This window comes from Gymnodraco acuticeps, unplaced genomic scaffold, assembly GCF_902827175.1.
Source record: "Gymnodraco acuticeps unplaced genomic scaffold, fGymAcu1.1, whole genome shotgun sequence".
Taxonomy (NCBI): Eukaryota; Metazoa; Chordata; class Actinopteri; order Perciformes; family Bathydraconidae; genus Gymnodraco; species Gymnodraco acuticeps.
Window position 1 is genome coordinate 397,201 of NW_022991881.1, and position 23,498 is coordinate 420,698.

At 42.9% G+C, this 23,498-nt stretch overlaps 1 protein-coding gene across 1 annotated transcript; it reads right to left on the bottom strand.

The window, feature by feature from the left end:
- Nucleotides 1-3,513: 3,513 nt before the first annotated feature.
- On the bottom strand, nt 3,514-15,334 carry gpr173 (G protein-coupled receptor 173). The gene is made up of 2 exons (XM_034199955.1): nt 14,486-15,334; nt 3,514-9,890 (listed from the first exon to the last, which is right to left on the bottom strand). The coding sequence occupies exon 2, from the start codon at nt 9,696-9,698 to the stop codon at nt 8,517-8,519; it is 1,182 nt and encodes a 393-aa protein (XP_034055846.1). The 5' UTR covers nt 9,699-9,890; nt 14,486-15,334; the 3' UTR covers nt 3,514-8,516.
- Nucleotides 15,335-23,498: the final 8,164 nt, after the last annotated feature.

Sequence of the window (23,498 nt, forward strand, 5' to 3'; positions counted from 1 at the left end):
CGCCCCTTTCACGTGAACGCGTTCTCAGCTGGAGAGAGAAACCCTGGCTTGATTTACCGAGTTGATAACCAGCGCCGTAGGACCGTTTAGCGAGATCGCGTTTGTTAGGGTTAGTTAAGATAACTCAAGCATATCCAGGGTCTGTTGAACTGGCTTCGTGGTACAGGGCACAGGTGGCTGCATAGCAGCGCTAATGTCAAAGACATTATATTTTTATTTTACCAGGATGCAGTTACACAAATATTTGGGAAGGCTTAGCCTTCCCTAGCCTACAGCACCCGCCGCCCCTGCTCGTCACCCTCTCCCCCCCGGTCCACATTAATACAAATGATCCCAATACGTATGATTGTATGAACTATGAAAATATCTTAAAATCAATACAAATGTATTTATTATAAACGTTAGTCCTTAACATCTATCACTGTGTATATCACCATTCAAACATCTTTTTGAACAAACTCCACACAGCTCAGTAAAGACTGTGAAATGTTGACTTTATTTGATCATTTCAGTAAAAACTAACGTTTATATTTCTCTTTTTGATTATAATACTACGGAAGAGGATTAGGGCCACAAACGTTTTTTTTTTGAGGATTTGAAAAAAAAACGTTTTTTTTTTGTTCTGAGAAAAAAGTCAGAATTCTGACTTTAATCTCAGAATTCTGACTTTTTTCTCAGAATTCTGACTTTAATCTCAGAATTCTGAAAAAAGTCAGAATTCTGAGATTAAAGTCAGAATTCTGAGAAAAAAGTCAGAATTCTGAGATTAAAGTCAGAATTCTGAGAAAAAAGTCAGAATTCTGAGATTAAAGTCAGAATTCTGACTTTTTTCTCCCAAAAAAAATCCTCACAAAAAAAAAAGTATGTGGCCCTAATCCTCTTCCGTATAATACTGATGAACGTTCAGAAAAAAGCACTTTGGCAACTTACCACATACGTTTTAAAATGCTTAATAAGCACCGTAACTTTCATGATATAATTTCTCGGTCATAATCGGTTGTTTCCGTGAACTGTTGAGTGACGGCAAATGCTGCGGCTGCAATGCATTGTGGAGCAGCATTTTCTCCTCTCCTTTCGGTAAGGGAGGTCCAGTGGTTCCTAAGCTAAAGGAGGTTATAAAGGAAGTTTGAAACCTCCTTTCCTTTCATTTAGAGAATTGGAACGGCACTTATCATGGCTGCCAGTGAGGGACTTCCGGGTCATTTCACTTGGTTAGGAAGGTTCCTAAGCTAAATGGACTATTGGAACGCAACCCCGGGCTTGATTTACCGAGTTGATAACCAGCGTCATAGGACCGCTTAGCGAGATCTCGTTTGTTAGTTTGTTGTTGTTAGTTTGTTTGTTACTCAAACTAGTGATGGCAAAATGAAGCTTTGAATGAAGCATCGAACCACTTGGACAATTGTGTCGGAAATAGGTTCATTTCTCGAAGCTTCAGTTACAGCGACCTCTCCTGGCGAAGTGCAAGGCTGCAGTGGGTTTAACGTATCTTTGCCTTGAATATCATGTTATATTTGCAATTAAAGATTGATAATTGTGTGTATTTGGTTATTGAGAAGAGACGAGAGAGTGCTGGAAAAATGTTTGGGAGGAGAGGGCCTTTTATCAGTTATTAAAGTTGAAAAGCAATGATTAAAATACATCCATTCCGGGCTTTGAACCAGCTGCGCGGAGGACACGCCGCATTCGGGCCGCCGGCTCTACCCACTGGGCTATCTATTCCTTGAAATATTGAACTGTTTTTATATTACTGATAATTGTCTTTTTGTTCACAACTTCTCCACATTTCAAAGTATTTCCCGAGCCAGAACGACCTATCTTTCTTCCTGGCTTGCTCTATAATGATACTACAATTCAAATGCAATACCAACAACAACTCAACAGCAACAACGCAAACTACGACAACAACCCACACATTGCGCATTGTTTAGAGCGGTCATAAAGTGTTGAAGCGCTCAAATTTGAAACTGTTTCAACCTGTCACCTGTCAGAATAGAGACGAGGCAGTGCATTGAATCGCGTGAATGGACCGCGAACCAGTCAAGTGATTCATTCAGGAAATGAAGCAGTTGCTGCTTCGGACGTCACATGTCACGTGATTTGAAGCAGTTGCTGCTTCGGACGTCATATGTCACGTGATTTGAAGCAAGCTTCGAAGCACTGCTTCTATGGAATAGGAAGTCCAGAGTTGAAGCTCCGTTCGAAGCTTCAGTGTCAAACTGCCATCACTAACTCAAACATATCCAGGGTATGTTGAACTGGCTTCGTAGTACAGGGCACAGGTGGCTGCATAGCAGCGCTAATGTCAAAGACACAGACATTATATTTGTATTTTACCAAGATGCAGTGACACAAATATTTGGGAAGGCTTAGCCTTCCCTAGCCTACAGCACCCGCCGCCCCTGGATATTACGTCATATCGGACGCAAATCTGGATCAGCTCTGTTGTACCCCTGTTTTTAGAGATGTGGGGAGGAAAAGAGAGAGGGTTTTATTTTCTAAAACTTGTGAGTTCCCTGACACACCGTGGACACATACATATGATTAAAAGACATACAAAAGTGCATTTTGCATGATAGGAAACCTTTAAAGTGTTCTCAAAGCTGGTAAAGGTGCAGCTAGTTTAAATGACTTTGTATACTGCAGGGTAGCTTGTGAATTTACTCCAGGTGGAACTAAAGTCTGATTTAACACTTGGTTAGATTTCACATCATTCATCCACATCTGTAAAGTAACTAAAGGTATAAATACATGTAATGAAGGAAAAGTACACCATGTACCTCTGAACTGTAATGGAGTAGAAGTACACAGTAGCATAACATAGAAATACTCAAGCAAAGTACAAGTATCTCAACATTGTACTTCAGTACAGCACTTGAATAAGTGTACTTAGTTACTTCCCACATCTGATATGACTTCAAGTCATGTGATCATTTCTTAGTATTTGATCCTCCAACCTGGCCTCAGGAAATGCACAGCTTTAGCAACACGTTTTGGAGAAAGCAAATGGGAGGCTTAAACAGGGACAGGGAGCTGCATCTGCAGCATCTTCATCATCTAGCATGCAAGAAGAGGAACTAGAGGACAGTGAAGGAGACACTGAGGAGGACTGCACTTATTAACACCACGCTTCGTGTGGGGTGAGTACCAAACGCCGTCTCCTGGTACTCATCTGAGTAACTCACTAAAAAGCTTATGTGCACCCCTGCCTATAATATATTGTTGAAATATAGCATAATAGGTGAGTTTTAAAGCACGATTGCCATTGAAAGCAAGTTGAGCTGTCATTTGTGGAGCAAGGATCAAGTGTCCGTTGGTATTAAATTAGTGTTGAGAGAAGAATCTCAGAGACAGAAAACCTGGACCAATAATGAACAGCAGAGTGGAACAATACATGTATGCTTGGTATGCAAAATGCATCTTTAAAAGCAATATACCATCACAACCAGGAATTATTGGAAGCACTGACATGATAATTTCAAAGGAAATTTATTATTTTTACAAAGTCATCAATTTCCAGAGACATGCGTTATAGCTCAACCATTTAAAAAGAAAAAAGGACCTGCAGTCCATGATGCTGAGTCAGAGGAAACCCCTCGTACATCCTTCAAACCTTTTGCTTTATGTCAGGTGTTTGCCTTCCGGATTCACTGAGATTACATTCTTCTTTTAACCTTTGACATTTAATGGTATACCCTAAGGTTTAAATTAAACTTTTTCCAAATAATTCATGAACTGGCACCCTTTCTAAGACAGGGCAACATTGGGAGTTTTCCCCACAGAAACGCTGTATAAAGCAGCTGTGATTCCTGTTGGTGTGTTTCCGTTGCTGTGCGGGTTTAAACAGTTACACAGCAGAACAACCAAACACTGACTTCCAATGTGAATCTGACTCACTGACTGCTGTGGCCCAGGCACATCCACATTCATGACAGCATTCACACCAAATTCTGTTTTAAATGGAACAACTGGGTTCAACTTTTCTGGACTTCTTTAAACAAACGCTGCCTTGGCCTCTGCTTCAGCTAGCTGCACTGCTAGCCTCTGGTAACACTTTGCACCCTTCTGACATGACCAGGAGCAATCTTTGAGACAAAATAGAACCATTGAAGAATTGTTTACTTGTGTTTTTTTTTGTATGCCTTTTTTGTCAATCATTTATATTGGTTTTTGTTGAGGGGCGACATGCTCCGAACCAAAGTGTGACAATAACACAAAGGCTGTCAGATGATCACACAGGACAATGCAACAGTTTATCCAAACTACTTTATCTGGAGGTCAGACTGATGCAGGTGTTCCCAGTCATGATGGAGGAAACAGCCAGGCTGTGTTCAACCTGTCAGTCTTACTGTCCGCCTGCCAAAAACCTGTCAGTTTCCAAGCTGCCAAGAGTTACCAGAGGTGGGAAGTAACTAAGTACATTTACTCATACTGTTCTTAAGTACAATTTTGAGATACTTGTACTTTACTATTTTCATGTTATGCTACTGTGTACTTCTACTCCACTACAGTTCAGAGGTAAATGGTGTACTTTTCCTCCACTACATGTATTTAATACCTTTAGTTACTTCACAGATGTGGATGAATGATGTGAAATATAATCAAGTGTTGAATCAGACTTTAGTTCCACCTGGAGTAAATCCACCAGCTACCCTGCAGTATACAAAGTCATTCAAACTAGCTGCACCTTCACCAGCTTTGAGAACACTTTCATGATCAATCATTATAAAACACATCATATATATTATTCTGAAATGGACCAATCTGCAGAATAAGTACTTTTGATGCTTATACCTTTGTGCTTTTACTTGAGTAAGATTTTGAATGCAGGACTTTTCCTTGTAACAGAGTATTCCTACACTCTGGTACATCTACTTTTACTCAGGTACAAGATTTGAGTTCTTCTCCCACCTCTGGAGGTCACTGTGTTAGCACATCTCACCATTAGCAGTACTGATGGCGGTGACCAAGCAGAACCTTCTGTGTTACCTTTAAAGAAAAGAACACTTTGTTAGTGCTGATTTGATGTCATAGAGAAACTGCCAGGGGTTTGTACAGTTCTTGGTTGTTCAATATTATTGGTGGTTTAAGATGCTTTCTTTTAATTCACTCAATGAAACATTCAGAAATAGACCAGTGTATGCAATCACATTTAGCCTGTCACATTTATGTGATTTATATCAAGTTTTTTTTCCTTCATTATCTCTAAATATATACAAAAAATGATATTAAGTTAATAATTGATTTATGACATAAGGGACTCAAAGTCAACTTCATTGCTTTTAAAACAAAAGCGGATCCCTTGGAGAAGGCCCACATGAAGAATACTAAAGAAGCTTTAGCAGGAATGATGTCATTGAAATGCAAAATGTATCTGGTCAGTGTTCCCTCTTAGTTCTTCTTCCATTCATGTAACCATCATCTTACACACACAATCATTCCTGCCAATAGAAACACACAAACACACACACAGTACAAATCTGGTGATCGGGAACTGTTCTGTTGCATTTCAGAGTTGATTAGCTGTCATTATAATACACACTAACAATACAGAGGTCACTGTACATTTACAAAAGACAATCTGCCTGAGGCAACTCAAAAAGCTTAGTCTCAGAAAGGAAAATAGACAGACTCAATGTTTTTACTTCATTCAACAAAATCCCACAGAAATCCAGAGTAGGGTCACTCAGATCATCAGTCTACCCCCCCCGCGCCGTCATGGTCCTGGTCCCTGACGGGCCAGGTCTGATGGGGAGAGCAACGAGTCTCCTGATGTCTCCGGTGTACACAGTGTTCTGCCCCCTCCTGATTGTAGTGCAGACAGAGGAGACACGTTTGTCTACTCTTTGTTCCATTGGTGTGACGTTTTTTTAATGGAGTAAGGCCATAATTCAGAAAAGATAAAAGGAAGATATGCGTTTCTCTGCAGCATGCTGTTGTTGGGGCTGTAAGATATGCCACGGCAGAGAACAAGGGGCACCTCAAACCCCTAATACAATATTCCCTCAATCTTAAGGACAATGTCATGTTTTCAGACATTCACTGACAAAGGACATTCTCTGTGCCCTGTCCTCCCCTTCCATTTCTACCCATCTTACAGTTCATTTCAGAAAGAAACAGGAAAAAAGCACATTTATCCATTTTTAGATTTGTACTCAAATAAAGCAGATGTCTCTTCTACTGCACCCTCTAACTTCAGTCCTGTGTGAAGTGATGAAGATGTATGCTTAATGAGGCTTTGGCCCCACTGTGCCATCAAACAAAACCAGGCGGATGTTGATTCAGATGCATCTTGTAGTCTTAGGAGCTAATACAACATATTGTGCTGTATGTTGGCTGTGAGCGGTGTGGTTTTTAGTGTTACCAAAGAACCACATTTCAAAGGTCACTTTAGTTGACCTGCGTTCTTTCTAGTGGTTTTTTACCTCAGGTCCGTGGATCTCTGTCCTCACGTGTGTAATCAAAGTTTCTATTGTTTGGTGTTTTACTTAATTTGTATAAAGTAACTATAAATTCAGACTTCATTTCATAATGTTGATTCTAAAAAGTAAGTATATGACATTTATAGGATTCAGAATTTGGATTGAGTGCCTTCCCATAATCAGTCCTAGCTGGATGTGCAGCACCCATTGTTGGCTGCTCTGAATGGGTGAAGCAGCAAAACCAATGTGTGTGATAGAGCCTGCTGTAATGCCAAAAGATGAATATTGGCTAGACTATATGTGAACAGGGAGAGTCCATATAGTGTTTAGGGCCCCCACCCCTTTCTTGCTGTTGCCTAGAGCTCATGTCTCTGATATCTACTGTATTTTAAACAGAACATGATGAGAGCTATGCAGGGACCAGAGCCTAGCTACAGCTCAGGACTTCATTGAGCTGCTCTCAGGTGTGACAGGTGTAAAGGATGTGTCCTCAAGGGGTATCATAAAGAAATCAGGCTCACCTGTCAGTGTATTCCTGCTGTCTGTCATCTCTCCTCCTCCCAGTGCAGCTCCTTTTTCTCTGACTGATAATAATAACAATAATAATTGTTCCTGAATCTTTTGCATTTAGTGTTTTGGAACTTCACACGTTAATTTGATGGGCTTAGAAAACTGTCTACACACTGTAGACAGTAACTGTCTATCAGCATACATAATATGTTGCCGGACCAGCATGGTAATGAAGACATGGCCGTACTCTTCTGATATTAGGACTGAGTGGCGAATAACCGCTTAAGCACTCCTTCAGAGGAGAAGTGACAGAGACAAACAAGAAAAAAAGCTTTGCCATGTACATGAACACAAAGTTATCATGAAATATTATGAAATAAAAATGAATTTCAATTCAATGGTCCACAATACAGACATTTACATACATTCACAGGTGAATCCCATGCTTCAGAAACAAGCTGTTCTGATAAACTAGGCGTATTAAGACATCAGAGCCGAGGGACTGCTGCTGGACACCAGCGCTCTCAGCATGGCCCTGTCTACCGGACACCAAAGGTACTGTGTTGTTTATAACAAAAATCTGCTCTGGGCTAAGAGAAGCCTTTTATGCAGCTGGGCGCGGTGCTAACACTTTAACAAGCTGCTGTTAATGTTTGCAGATGATCACTTTCTCTCTCTTGACTCAAAGTCATGCACAGATCTAAATAATAATAATGTGTATCAGAAGGAAGATGTCAGTCACCTTAGTTTGTGTTTGTTAATTCAATTAGTGACACCTTGATAAGTCATAGCATGGATAACTTCTGTCTTAATCAGTAAGGAAGTAAACACATTATCCTGGTCTTAGAGCTGGTGTTCCTGTCACTCATGTGTTTGCCTCAGTTTCCTGTTCAGTAAAGAGCTTTCATAGAAGTATTAATAATTCATTACAATGGTGAGATCAGGTTAACCCATCTCTCCGCCCTCTGACTCCGTGAGGCTGCCTCTGCGGACTCCAGGAATGCAGTGATCCCCCTACTTTGAAATTATTTTATTTTCCTTAAATGACTATTTTCTGGCCAGAATGTGACATAATGTTGCTGATATGAACTGTTCCTCTTCACTGTCACTATACAAAAGGCTTTGCTTACTAATCCAGCACGTAAGTGACATTTTAATTGAAGTACAAACATTTATTTTGTATTATCTTTGTCCCCCGTAGGAATCTTCCTATCCTTTGAATCAACCCTAGATGTTTCTAATTTGCTATTCTTTTTGAAGCAGCTTGAGTAATTTGTTGGGTGTTTGTCTGGCTTGGTTTCCATAATGACTGCATTATCACTTGCATGTTTTCTTATTAAAGTACTGTGTTTCTTATTATCAAAAGTCAAAGTCTGACTCCATGTATGAGGTGGTTTTGAGAGAAAAAAGGGTTGGACGAATGAAATACATGCTAACCATTCCAGTGTTATCATCACACTTACTAGTTTGCAACCACTGCTTAAAAATAGCTTCTATTGTATTGAAATGCGGCAACAGTTCAAGCAAACACTCAACACTGTTGGCTGCCCCGTGTTTCCTCTCTGTTTAGATCATCCTCTCTGATCACATGACACAATAAGGCTCTCGTGGCAAATGAGGTTTAGTCCTGCAGCAAGCTGGTAGGTGGGAAAGGAGCCCTTTCTTCAAGTCTTTGTTGAGGAAGAAACAGACAATAGGGTTGACCCCGGCTTGAGCGAAACTCATCCACACTGTGGTGGAGAGGTACCGGTGTGGTATTGTACAGGCCTTCACAAACACCCGCCAATAGCAAGCCACTATGTATGGAGACCAGAGCACCAGGAACAGCAGGGTGATCACATAGAACATCCTTCCAAGTTGCTTCTCCACTTTGAATTCATCCATGCCCAGCAGGCGCCGGTTCTGGTTGTGCAAGTTCTGTCGGATACCCAGCAGGGTCGGCGGCATCGGCCCCCTCCCAAAGCCTGCAATCCAGTTGGCTGCGGCTTGGCCAGTAGCCCCCGGCCCATGGAATGTCCAGTTCTGACTGATGGCTGGCACCATCTGGACCGGCTTCATCTTGCGGTGCTTATATTCAAAGAGGAGCAACTTCATGTAGACAACATGTGTGGCTAGAATGAGCACAGCCAGCATTAGCATGAAACCTAGTGTATCGTTAGCCTTAAAGTAGCGATGCTCAAATATGCACTGGTCCTCCTCGCGAATAAATTTGTATGTGCCCACATCAAAAACTGGTGGGAACGCCATTGCCACGGACAGTGTCCACACCATGCACACCACTGCCACACAAGTCCAGAATGTCATGCGTTTCGAATAAAAGCGGTGGTGTGCAATGGCCATGTAGCGTGTTACACTGATGCAGAACAGCATGAATGCGGCATGGAAGCAGAAGAGCACCGCCATGAAGGCCACCACCTTGCAGCTCAGCACGCTGTAGGTCCAGGCCGAGCCGTTCTTTATAGACACCAGCACAAAGGGGAAGCAGATGGCAGAGCGAATGGTGTCTGCCAGGCACAGGTCCAGCAGGAAGTAGTAAGGTGCTTTGTGCAGGGCCCGGTCCCGCAGGACGAGCAGAGACACCACCAGGTTGCCCAACAGGCTGATGCAGATGATCAGCCCGAGCAGCACCAGTTTAATATAGGTAGATACAGCCGAGGAGGGGCTTTCTGCTACCATGCCTCCTGCGGTAGCCACCACTGCTATTGGCCCAGCAGGCCCTTCACTGCTCTCGTTCCCATTCGCCATCGCGATTGCCCCTCCACCCATACCAGCTTTTCTACACACACCAAAGCCGCCGCTCCCACACGGCCTCCTCCTTCTACTAATGGTTCCTGCGTCCTCGTGGTTGCTCTTTTTCCGCGGTTCACAAGGAACACCTCAATCCACATTGCCCCATTTCAAGCAGGATCCCTTTGACGGTGTATGTTATCCTCGCACCTCCTGATCCACTCCAGGCGCCTGAAAACAAAAGGACAGACAAAGAATTAGGAGTTTGGATGAATCTCTTTTACATTTGTCTGTGGAGAGTCATCTATGTAGTACCACATAATCACTTTTTATCATTTTTTAAGTCAAAGAAAGGTTGCTGTTTATGTAAATGACTTCTTAAGCTATAATGAGGCAAATTATTACAATTTAAATAACATCATTTGTGGTTCCTAGGGGTGTTTTCAAAACTCTTAAAGTTTGCGGTTAAAACTATCTATCAAACTTTGATGTGGACCAGCCGCCATATCAGGAGGATCATTTTTGATGTCAACCAGACGGATTGGGAAGATGCTGAGAGCCAGCAGGAGGCCGAGGGGAAATGTAATCTGGTGGTGAAACAGAACTGGACCATCCGCTCCAGGACCACGTTGAACAGACTGAAGGCCAACACCAACCGATAAACTGGTCTAAAACTCAATGCAGTTTGTTTTTAGTGTCAATCCAATGCAGACAATCCACATTTAAGTGAGCACATGGTATTGCAGAGCAACCTGCTAAGTATGACGCATGCATACTAATGCATAATACAAGTTACTGGGTGTAAGGAGTTTTCATGATAAATCTGAAAGAAATACAGGGTTATAATAATAAATAATAATAATTCATTTATTTTATATAGGCGCCTTTCAAGGCTCTCAAGGTCACCGTACAAACACATAAAAAACAAGATACACAATACCTAACACCAGTATAAGAAACATAAACAAGACAATGCAACAAATCAAATAAATAAAACAGAGGATGTGTGATGGATAATGATCAGGGTGGATATGCGAGTGTGAAGAGATATGTTTTGAGGCGTGATTTGAAAATGGGGAGAGAGTCAGTGTTGCGGATGTCAGGTGGGAGGGAGTTCCAGAGGCGGGGTGCAGAGCGGCTGAAGGCTCTAGACCCCATGGTGGTTAAACGGAAGGGGGGTGCAGTGAGGCTAAGGGAAGCAGAAGATCTGAGTGTGCGGATGGGTGTGTTGATGTGCAGGAGGTCGGAGAGGTACAGAGGAGTGAGGTTATGGATGGCCTTAAAGGTGAGGAGCAGAATCTTAAAAACGATACGGGATTTGACGGGGAGCCAGTGAAGTTGCTGAAGAACAGGAGTGATGTGGTTAATGGAGGGGGTTCTGGTGACGATGCGGGCGGCAGAGTTCTGAACCAGTTGAAGTCTGTGGATGGATTTGAGAGGGAGACCAAAGAGAAGGGAGTTTCAGTTGTCGATGCGGGAAGTGACCAAGGTGTGAACAAGAATGGCGGTGGTCTTAGGGTTAAGGGACGGCCGGAGGCGGTTGATGTTGCGTAGATGGAAATAGGCAGACCGAGTGATATTACTGATGTGAGATTTGAATGAAAGTGTGCCGTCGAGGATGACACCCAGACTTATGTTAAGTATATTAGTTTATTTAAGAGCAAGTTGATCAAGGGAAATATTGCAACCCCACGAGAAGACACTTCAGTGACATTTGTGTGTTTGTCACTTTTCAAGAGAGCTGTAACCCAGTTTCAGTCTTTTAATGTTCATAATGAGTGTGTACCATGTGACTCCAGAGAGATAATGATAAAAGATTCAGTGAAATAGGACCTGCTGTAAGGCCAGTCAGTCCTCATACTTATTTTCCAAAAATGTAATAATCCCATAATTAGTACAGATTAAGACACTGTAGAAACATTAGGAGTAAACTCTGACACATGCTCAGTGGTATCCTTAGAATCTATTGGGAGATCATTTATATGTTTCCAGTCAAATATGGCCTGTTGAGGTTTTTTTGCTTGTGAGACAATGTGTGCTCATATATATGTATTCATATAAATAAATTAGGGCTGTCAAACGATTACAATTTTTTATCAGATTAATCACAGCTTAAAAATTAATTAATCATGATTAATCACCATTCGAACTATTTTCCAAAATATGCCATTTATTTATGTATATTGTTGTGGGAATGGAAAGATAAATGAAAGAAGGCGGATATATCCATTTAACATACAGTATCTATGTTCATTATAACATTTTTTTCTGCGTGTCAAAATGAAAGACAACCCACACACCTATCAATCATCAAACCGTGGGGTCTTAATTCATTACGTGTTGATTTCTATCAACGGGGGAGTAGTTCAGGAAAGTCGACGGGGGGGGGGGGGGGGGGGGGGGGGGGGGGGCTAGTGGAGTACTTCGTGACCACAGAGTGTGAACGTTGTGATCAGCTGTTTTAGCGTAGTTCTCCAGTGAAGGGGGGGGAGTCTCCCTCCGCAGCCGGTTGGCGTAGTTTTGGCACAATTCCGTTGTACAGACCGACGTTAACAGCAGCCCTGTCTGTGCACACGGAGACCGACTCTGTCGTCCGGTGATCTAACCGCCTTCTGGAAAAGCTTCACAAGTACGTCGGTACGCAAATGCGCTTTGTGACACAAGTGACGGTACGCATTTCAGAGAGATTACGCACATAACCTGCGTACCAGTTATGTGCACCCCTGTACTACAGCAAAAGTATTCTCCGTCGGGACTTCCTGCAACAACACCACGCCGTTATCAAAGATGTTCTATTGAGAAGACGATCACTACGTGACAAAGGTTTTCAAAACCGTGGCTACTGAAATCAATCTTACTAACTGCTGTCTGTGCAATTTACTCCGCGCGAGTTGGCAGACTTTATTTTGCTTACTTTAACATCATTTTTCATGGTGGGGCTAAGCCATTTCTGGTGTAGCCTACCCCAGCCATACCCTGGCGCTGCCACTGGTGGCACGTATGGGGCGGGCCATTCTGCACATGCGTTAAATGCGTTAAATATTTTAACGCAATTAATTCAAAAAATTAATTTAATATATAAATACATATATATATATTTATTGAGAGAGAGAGAGAGAGAGAGAGAGAGAGAGAGAGAGAGAGAGAGAGAGAGAGAGAGAGAGAGAGAGAGAGAGAGAGAGAGAGAGAGAGAGAGAGAGAGAGAGAGAGAGAGAGAGGAGAGAGAGAGAGAGAGAGAGAGCCTGACTATTTAATTTATTGTTTTGGTTGTGTGTGATTTAATACATTTTTTACAATTTAATTTATTTGTTTATTTATTATATATCATTTATATATTTGAATATTATTTCACATTTCATTTGCAATGTCGAATGTTCAATAACAAATGTCTGTTTGAAAGGATGTACTTGAATTATTATGATACATTATCATTATGTCAGTGGTCTAATGGTCTCACAACGGTGCCGACAATATTATCATTTATCGCAATAATTTCCGTAAAGATATATCGTCCAACAAAATGAATTATCGTGACAGGCCTAGTGCCGGTGTGTCCATGGTTTTGAGACTGTGTGGCATTGTTTGGGATGACCTAATTCAAATAGCATCCACCCAGTAAGAAAATCCCCACTACACCACTGCTCACACTGCTGCTGTGCAGATCACCCTATTCACAAATAAAAAGAGACGAAAGCAAATAAAGGGGGATGTCAGTTTTGCCGTTTCAACATAGAAGCCTCTGAAAATGTTTCTATCAATTATTTATGTATCTATTTGGTTATCTGTCAGCACAGTCCAAGAACAGTCTAATATCAGCTGTTTGTGAACATGAGGAGATTGACAACATTGTATTACAAATAAGCAAAAAGGAAAAGCCTTAATGTGGCATCCTTGTAGTCTAGATGTGCTGATAGCTTAGTTTATACTGAAAATAAATATGTATAACTTGATTATGCCTTTCAGGGTTGAGGTTATACATGCATTATTACGCAAGAATACAAGGCAAACCAAACATATAAAAAAGGGCTTAAAGGAGAGTGAAAACAGGAAATTATGAATGTAAATCAGAGGGTGATAACAAAAGAGATGTAGGGATGACATGTGGTTAATTCATTTGACTTTCATATACTGTTTTTATCAGGTTCTGTTTGAGTTACAGTGCTCACAGCTCCACAGGCTGGGGGTCTGAGTCTGAAGGAGGGGCTTTGCAGAGCTGAGAGTTGGTTGGCGGCGGAGGGCAGAGTCACTGTCAGGAACTGGGTAGCAACAGCAGCCCCATACCTCTGGCTCAATGTCGGTGGGAGGAGGCGACAGAGCCCAGTGGAGGAGACGGAGACAGAGCTGGTCTCTGACAGAGGGGCCCAGCATCAGGCCCCTCACATGTAGGAGTGGGGGGCCAGTGACTGCTGCAGTCCAGCATTTAGGAGCCAGGCTGCTTTAAACCACACACCACATGATCTGTGTATAACAGGGGAGGTGGGGGGAGCTGGGTTCTCCGGGCCACATTACACCAAATGATATGAAATCACTTGCTTGTCCCAGTGCTGAGCGAGCCAGTGAAAAGCCTGTATTATTTATCATCAACATAGCAGTGTCACACTGACCACTGCATGCTACTGTGAGACATGCATCAAACATTAGCTTAGCTCTGCATAATGTCCCCCCTCATTAGATGACAGCCCTGTAGAGGCTGGCAGACAAAGGCTGTGTCCCAGAGAGTCCCAGTCTGGGCCTGCAGAGACACACTCAGGCTAATAGCTGCAGAGCAGGCAGCAGACCTGGGATCTGTAGGCAGCACAAAATGGTGTTCATGTTGTGGTCCTTACCTGCTGGGCCGCTGGTCCTCCACTCTGTGGCGGGCAGGCCGTGATGCAGTCCACGATGCAGTCCACATGAACCGTTAGGCTGCTCCACACATCATACACAGAGGTAAATCACCTGCTGAGCTGACAGCTGTGTCAACGGTCCAGATCTTCCTAAAGGGTGTTAAGGGAAGCCTGTTGAGGACTCCCTTTATAAATCAAAGTGCTTAAAGAACACAAAGCTGTTTCCTCTTTTTTCTCGTGCATGTCATGTCTCCGTTTTTCCACAGCTCGTGCCGGTCGACGGTAAATCCACAGTGAGAGGCAGCACAGGGTGGTGATCCAGTGAGGGCTGCTCCTTTATCCAGTATAATTAACATTAATGAATATAAATACTGCCGGTGGTAGGATCCTATTGTGGCATGAGTAAGCTGATGTTCTGTTGGAGCTGCCGGCAGCAGACGCCCTGTGGAGCCTCTGCTGCTCCCGGTGTCCGAGAGCCTGTCGATCCCTGCCGCAGGTCCCTCGCATGAATCGGGTCCGAACCCTCAGTCTGCTGTTCAGGAAATCCGTCAGTATGCAGTAACAACTCGATGGCTCAGAACAGATTATGTTCGCTAGCTAACGTATTGAGTAGAGAAAGCCCGGAGCGGGCAGGGCTGCGGGATGACACCGAGGCCGGTCCTCATTCTGTCCCGCAGCCCGTCAGCGGCCAGCGGGGAGACACTGTGCGGAGAGCCGGGGGACGCCTGCTGCTCGGTGTCACTGCAGCTCAATGTGCCGCTTTGTACCGGAGCAGAGAGGGAGCGATGGGCCGGGAATAAGAGCAGCATCCAACCGCCAGGAAAGGGAACTGCTGGTATCGGGAATGATTTTAATCCCGTCTGAATGCTCAATGGTCAGGGGCGGCCCCACGCTTTTTGGGTATGTGGGCGGACTCTCACCACCAGAGCCCAAAACCTGATTTAGGAAACATCATGCAGACTTTAAACTTCGAACAAAAATTAATCCTTTTAAAAGTGGGTTTTCTTGAACCATAAATATAAATATAATTCAACTGAAAATCCAACATTAAAAATGGAGTAACTCTCAATCCTATTGAGAGTCAAAAGTTCCAGACATCTGTTTAATTGAAGTATTTTTTAAAGAAAGGATTGGTCAACAAGCTGCGCAGTCCTGATGATGATGATGATGATGATGATGATGATGATGATGATGATGATGATGATGATGATGATGATGATGATGATGATGATGATGATGATGATGATAGTGAGCGTTGTGTTGACTAATGAGGCCGCTGCAGTGCACTGGTCCATGTGTTCTGATGGCCTGCAGGCTGACTGGTCTGGGGTCAGCAGAGGTCACAGGAACATGCGGCCTCGGTGAGGACATGAAGAGCTTCACAGTGCGGCCTGGATCACTGCCCTCCTCTCCGCAGGTCAGTGTGTTTGTGTGCTGCCTGAACAGATGTGTGCTCTGCTGGAAGCTGTTCACTGTAAAACCTCTACCTCACTAACCATGGAGATAATGTGTCCTGCACATCACTTACATCACTGGTTGGAGCACACGTAATGGGAAAGAAACCTTTTGGGAAGATTACATAATACAATTATGTGTTTTCGATTAATTCAGATGAGCAATATTCGAATCATTCATTGCCATGGACCATAACAAGGGATTGAATGAACACTAAAACATGAGATCTCTGTGAAACCAACTAATCAGATGGATTTAAAACATCTTTACAGAGACCTCAACCATAATATCCTGGGACAAGATATTGTACTTGAAATGGGGGTAACCTGATCTCTAACTAATCCATACAACTCCCACTCCAGCTCAGGAGGTCTGTCCCTGCAAGGGGTCAGAAAGCCTCCCCTTTCTCAGACAGAAACAGGAAATGCCGTACATTTTCTTAACAACGGTTTTAAATCAGCATCTCTCGTACAAAAAATAAATCATGATAACCAAAATAAAATGACGTTTCTCTTTTGTAAACTTATTTTTGTTTTAAAATCGGATGTTTATAAGCTACTTGGTTTTTTGCAACACACTGTAAATATACAAAATGCACTCTTTCTAGACTAAACACAAACAAAATGATCCTGAGTAAAAAATAATATCTGAGATAAAATGAAGTTGTTAATGTCGATAATGACGATATTTATTGTTTATCTTGTTAGGAGCAGTTTGCCAGTAAATGTTTGCAGGAACTGTTTGTAACAGTGTGTTTCATGACGGACAGAAACAGCGTTGGGTTGTTCAGGTAGAGCAGCAGGTGAAGTCCGGACCGGTGCAGACTCTCTGTTGGAGGACTTGATAACTCACTCCCCACTTGTTGGATTGGAACAGCACTTAACGTGGCGTACCCTCCTTGCAAACAGGGGGAAGTGTGTAGGGGTAGGGTGTAGGGGGCGGTTTGGAACTGGGCCTGAGTCTCACTGGGAACACTTTGCCTTGTGAGACTCGACCAAGAGCTACTGAACCGGACTACACATACCCATAGGGCCACAGGAGCAGGACCTCTTCTGAATCTGTAACCTGAACACAGACGCAGCCCCCCCACACGACTACCATACTGCGACTCCTGTGTTCTGTAGTTTATGAATATTTTTTAGGGATGCTCCGATCGATCGGCCGCCGATCGATATCGGCCGATACTCACTCTCTACCGATCGATCGGTGCTCTCTAAAAATGCCGATCGCGAGAGTCGATCGCATGACGTAAAATTATAACGTAAAATACATGACACTTTTCTCTCTGCGCGGCAAAACAAGCTCGCCAAAATGGCTTCACCAGTCTGGCAGTATTTTAAAGAGCATCTTGCAGGTTTTTTTTTTTCTACATTTATGCTTAAACTTGCTTGAAAATTACAATTACAAAAGTGAATGTAGGATTTGATATGTTTTACGAGACATAAGGGCAGGAATTCAGAGGGAAAGGAGCAGTTTTGAGCTCTGCTCTTAAAAACGGCTTTTTTTAAGGTCATACGTCAAACGCGTCATATTACATCACAAAGGGTAAACATCTCCGCTCTCTGACCGCAGGTATAGTTAGCAGTTGCGTTGAGTTGAGCGGTTGTGTTTTAGTGAGCTGGTATTTTTTGGTAGTTTTACATTGTATTTCACCATTTGTAATCATGGTGCAGTATTGTGTTTGTGCAGGTTGCACAAATACCAGCCTGTCAGGACATCGAGTCCACAGTTTCCCTAACAGGAAAAGAAAGCTAGCTAGCTTTCGGTCCTGGGTTCCCTGCTCTCTCTCTCCCCTCCGGTACAGCACCGTAACGTAGTGTGGATTTGCATTAGGTAACGTTTATCAGGAAACCGTATTACATCTCTCTCCCCCCCTTCGCTGCTCTCCCCCCCATCCTTCCCTGCTCTCTCTCCCCTCCGGTACAGCACCGTAACGTAGTGTGGATTTGCATTAGGTAACGCGAGATACGGCTGATACTTGCGCATTAGTTTCTGTTATGGATCAGTATCAACAGTCCTGCCAGTAACGTTACTATATTATCAATGCTACTTTAGTTATAGCCTGATATATGATAGCTAACTTCACAATGTTGTGATGTGACGTTAGCTAACATTCTGTAGCTAACGCCGGTCACTCACCAAGATAGCTGCCCAGTTCTCCACTGATTCTCCTCACATCACAGCTCAATTTCTCTCCGATGGCCGTTATTTCTTCTAATCCTTGGTTGCTCCTGGTCTCTTGGACGCCTAGCAGGCTCATAATTATAAGGTTGTGGTCCGTCATATGCATTCGAATATTCATGTTCAACTTCTTCTGTGTCGAAACTAGCATTGGGATCCTTGTTTATTAATACGTTACACCGGCCGCTCTCCCCCTTGTTTACCCTTTGTTACGTCACACGCGGGAGGTCACGTGCCGAGGCTTTTTTATGCGGAAGTGAACATTTCTTACAAAAACGACGCCAGATGTCACTGTAGTGTATATTTCTGTATATTTTTTGGAAAATCTAGTGTATTCATCATTTTCCTACACATTTATTCACAGGTGTCTTTAACCTGGAAGTTGCTCTTTAAGGTGTAGCGGTATGCAACGTGTGTGAAGCAGAAATCCTGCAGTTCCTCCCACTGTGACAGACGGGCGGACGGGGGAGCAAAACACACACTAAGAGTTAGACCTAAACACACTTAGCTATTTTATCTACCTCTGGAAGAAGCTAAACTAGTTATAAATATATTTATTCTTCACTGTCGGGTCACTCATTACTGGATCAGTGAGCTGCATGCAGGGCCGGCCCTAGACTTTTGGGGTCCCTAAGCGAGCTTTGGCTTGGGGGCCCCGCCGCGCGTTCTCACTACACACAACATGGAACCAACTTTTGTCTTATGATGTTAGCATAAGCACACATATTGTATAAATAACCATGTAAACACCGTGGACCTTACCTCCTCTAGGGGGGTCCGGGGGCATGCTCCCCCGGGAAGATTTTTTTGAGAGCAAAATGAAGAGATCTATGGATACATATCTTAACACCCATATGAAACAGAAATGTAAACAGATTTTTCTTTATGGATATTTTACAAATCACTCCCCTTTTAAACTGTATTCTTGTTTTGTCATATAGTATTTCATAACTGTTTTTCATGTATTCTCTCTGGCTGTCCATATCATAATGTTCACATAGAAACTAGCTGTCAATAGGAATATCATTCAGAAGAATTATCATTTCTTGCAAAAATCTGTCACAAAAAGAGGTTGCACATTTAAATTCAGGTGTTGTTATGGCAACGTCAGTGGCCAAACAGCCACATTTACTGCTGCAAATACGTTCAAACATGCTGTTGACACGCAGCGGCAACTATACCACCATTTCAGCTGACTTTTTCTCAGAAATGCTGTCACATAACATCCATATATTTCAGTGCTAGGTTGATGCTTAGCTAAGCTAACTATGAAACACTTTAACTGACAGGACTCAGGATCAACTGTAAGCAGGGCCGCCCCTGGCCAACTTGGGGCCCCAAGCGACATTGTGAGATGAGCCTATTATTATTATTATTATCAACAGTTACTTTTTTATACAGTGAGGTAAATGGTAAATGTGCATGTATGTCGTTCAGTATGGGTTTACAGGTGAATTTTGCATTTCCTGCCAAATACTAGCCTCAAAAAGATAAAAACATAATTAATGCAAATAAACTACTTCTACTAATAATGATAATCATAATCAATTCAATAATAAAAATACTATATTGTTTTATTATAATATAGTTGTATAGTCAAGACAAAACATGCTTATGACATGCTCAAAAACTGATATTTCTTAAATCTGTATTCTAGTTCCCTCTGTCAGCAATGTATCAACAACTACACACACATTTCTATCAGTATTTCTCTGTGTTGTGGTTGACATGATGATGACTGTTAGGAGTTAAGGGGAGAGGCTGAGCATCAGCATGAAATGTGCAAATTGACATACAAATGAATAAAAGGGGAAAAAATGCTCCATGTTTTTTAGGCTGTAAACTTTAACTGTTATGTAAGCCAAGTAAACAGACAGTGTATCACTCTTCCTCCTCTACATTAGCAGATAAAAGGCATAACATAATGAATGAATGGTAAATAAAGAATGCTGGAAATAACTGCATCTCCATTAGCCTATATGCTCTGCAGAGACTGCCTTCTTCATGTCGTGAATTGCAGCTGATGTTTTAAGATGGCAATTGGCAATTTGACTTATACAACATTCGTAAGTTGTACATTTGACTCATACAATAACCCACCTTCGAGTGATGCGCTAGTTTCTTCATGTTTTGTTTTTTGCGCCGGACTGAAACTGTCTTTTCACCGACATCTCTTCACCTGCACTAGTGGCCGTATCAAAGCCGTGATTGGTCAGATGTCGATTCATTGCAACGGTGTCGGGTTACAAACGTGCTCCTCTTGTCACCTCTCACGGCTCGTCCACACAGCGGCGTGCGCCGCACTCTCACTCTCGCGGGGGGTGCGCGGAGAACTGAGCGGAGAACTGCGCACAGCAGCTGAGGCCCTCTGGGCGGGGCCCCCTGCGCAAGGCGGGGCCCCATGCAGCCTGCGTGATTGGCCCGTAGGGAGGGGCGGCCCTGACTGTAAGGTAGGTAAGTCAACATTTCCCAGAGAGCTTTCTTTGAAATCATCAGGTAACGCTAAAAAACATTACATTTAGATTGTATGACAAAGTGTTTATTTAATATATCTGGCTAGCTATAGCTACTTGCTAACGGTTTAGCTTACCCCTTTCAAAGTAACGTCAACGTAGCTGTAATTTATGCTTTGCTTACATGTTCCCATAACTTGGAAGTTTACTGACATTTACATACCTTGTTCACCTGGCTCAAGTGGTGGCTCTGGGGTTGTTGTGTGAGCCACCACTTGAGAATTGTCGTCTTGTTTAAGAAAAACATTTCTTATGTCCATCTTCAAAAACTCTGAGTCCGACTGACAGTTTATTTTAAACATTGTCACAGCTCACAGGATAGGTACCTGTCAGCCAATAAGACAGATGTTTATTTCCATTCAACTCTCTGGTTGGTCTGGTGTCTTGCCTCTGTTGCATTCACTGAACACAGGAAATTACATTCCTGCCATCCCCTCTAGTGTCATGATGAGGTTCAGGTAAAGCACGGTGAATGTATTATATTATTGACTCAATAATATAATACATGACTTTGAGAGTAGGCAATCTAGGCATATTAACACAATTAATTAAACATACTTATCACGGCGACGGTGTACTGAGATTTTATTTTTTTTTTCAAAATCTTTTTATTGGATTTTTGACAGACATCACAATAACGATACAGTAGGTACACAACGTAGAAAAGATGATCTGTAGGAGAATTACATAGTTACCCAACCCATCCCACCCTCACCCTCCCCCCACCCTCACCCCTATGGTCACATTATATATAAAAAAAAAAAAAAACATAAGTCAAAAAGTTACTAAAACAAAAAACAAACAAACAAAAAAGAAAGGGAATTAAATAAAAGGGGGTCAAAATTACATGAAATAAAAATACGGGTGCTTCTTCATATTAATAGTCAATAAGAGTAAACAGAGAAAGCAAATAGAGTAATGATCAATGTATTAGGGAGACAAGGAAAGGGGAAGTGAAAGTCTCTCCCCCCCCACCAGATTCATTCACACCTCATCAGCATCAGGGTTAATCGTAAGGTCATTGATTAGCAGTAGTAAGGGATTCCAGGTCTTATGAAAGAGTGTCAGGGATCCTTGTAGTGAAAATCTTATCTTTTCTAGATTAATGCACTGTAATAGGTCCTGTATCCACCTGTCATGTGTGGGTGGAGAGACGTACTTCCACTTAAGGAGAATGGAGCGCCTGGCCAGCAGGGTTGTGAAGGCGATGACCCGCTGGGTCGTGGTGGGCATGTTCTGTGTTGGGGGGACGCCGAATAAGGCAGTTAGAGGGTTAAGGGGTATGGGTGTGTTAAGGGCCTGTTCAAGGGTATTGAAAATACTAGACCAGAAGGCCTTCAGGCTGGGGCATGACCAAAACATATGTGTGTGATTGGCAGGAGACTGCTTGCATCTGTTACAGGCATCGCTTCTAAGAGGGAATATTCTGGCTAGTTTAGCATTGGTAAAGTGAGCCCTGTGTAGCACCTTGCACTGCATTAGACCGTGCCTGGCACAGATAGATGAGGTTTGCACCAAACGAAGAATGTCCCTCCAATTAATGTCAGATATGTCTACACCCAACTCACCCTCCCAAGACTGTTTTACAGATGTAGTAGAGGCTAGGTCAAAGGAGGCAAGTTTCCCATAGATAGTAGATACCAGCCTTTTTTGGTCACAATCAAGGGTGAGAAACTGGTCAATTCCTGATTCAGGGGGGCGGCTGGGGAAATGGGGGAACTGCTTTTGAGCAAAATGCCTAATTTGGAAGAAGCGGAAAAGATGACTGTTTGGCAGGTGATACTTGGCTGACAGGGATGCAAAGTCAGAGAAAACCCCATCCTTGTAAAGATTGTTGATTGTGACAAGCCCGTTGGCAGCCCACATTTGGAAGGTGGGGTCCGAGCAGGATGGAGAAAATGAGTGATTATTTAATATCGGAGCTTGGATTGAGGCTCTGTGTAAGCCATGTTGCCTTCTGAATTGAAGCCAAATCTTAATGGTACTGGTAACAATTGGGTTGACTGACATTTTGTGCGTCATTATGGGAAGTTGGGAGCAAATCACAGAGTGTAAGGAGCTAGAAGAAGAGGAGATCTCCATGTGAACCCATGGTGGGCTGGAGATAGGGGTCTTTGGGACAGTCCAGTAAAGGAGTCGGTTAATGTTAGAGGCCCAGTAGTAGTGGCGGAAGTTCGGGAGTGCCAGACCACCCTCCGGCTTGGGGAGCTGAAGAATAGATCTTTTATGACGGGCGGGTTTGCCATCCCAAATGAACGCATTTAGTTGGCTGTCAAGACTGGTGAAAAAAGATGTATTGATGCAAATTGGGATATGCTGGAAGAGATATAAGAATTTCGGCAGAATTACCATTTTAATAAGATTGACACGGCCAACAAGGGATATGGGAAGTGAAGACCACCTAGATAGGTCAGATTTGCATTTAGCTAAGAGTGGTTGGAAGTTTTTGGGAAAAAGATCTTTAAAGGAGCTAGTGATGGACACCCCCAAGTATCTGAAGCCGTCTGAAGCAATATTAAAGGGAAAAGTGGTTGGGGGGAGTGTCTTCGCCAGTTGGTTCACAAAATATAGTTCACTCTTTTGGAGATTTAATTTGTAGCCTGATAAACGACCAAACTGCTCAAGGATTGACAATATAGGAGGGAGAGAGGACACAGGATTGGAGACGTATAGGAGAAGGTCATCCGCGTAAAGGGAAAGTTTGTGAACTGTACCATAGCGAGTGATGCCCTCAAACCCATTGTGGCCTCTGAGCCATATAGCTAGAGGCTCGATGGCTAAATTAAACAACAGGGGAGAAAGCGGGCAGCCCTGGCGTGTTCCACGTTGGAGATGGAAGGAAGACGATTGAATGCCATTTGTGT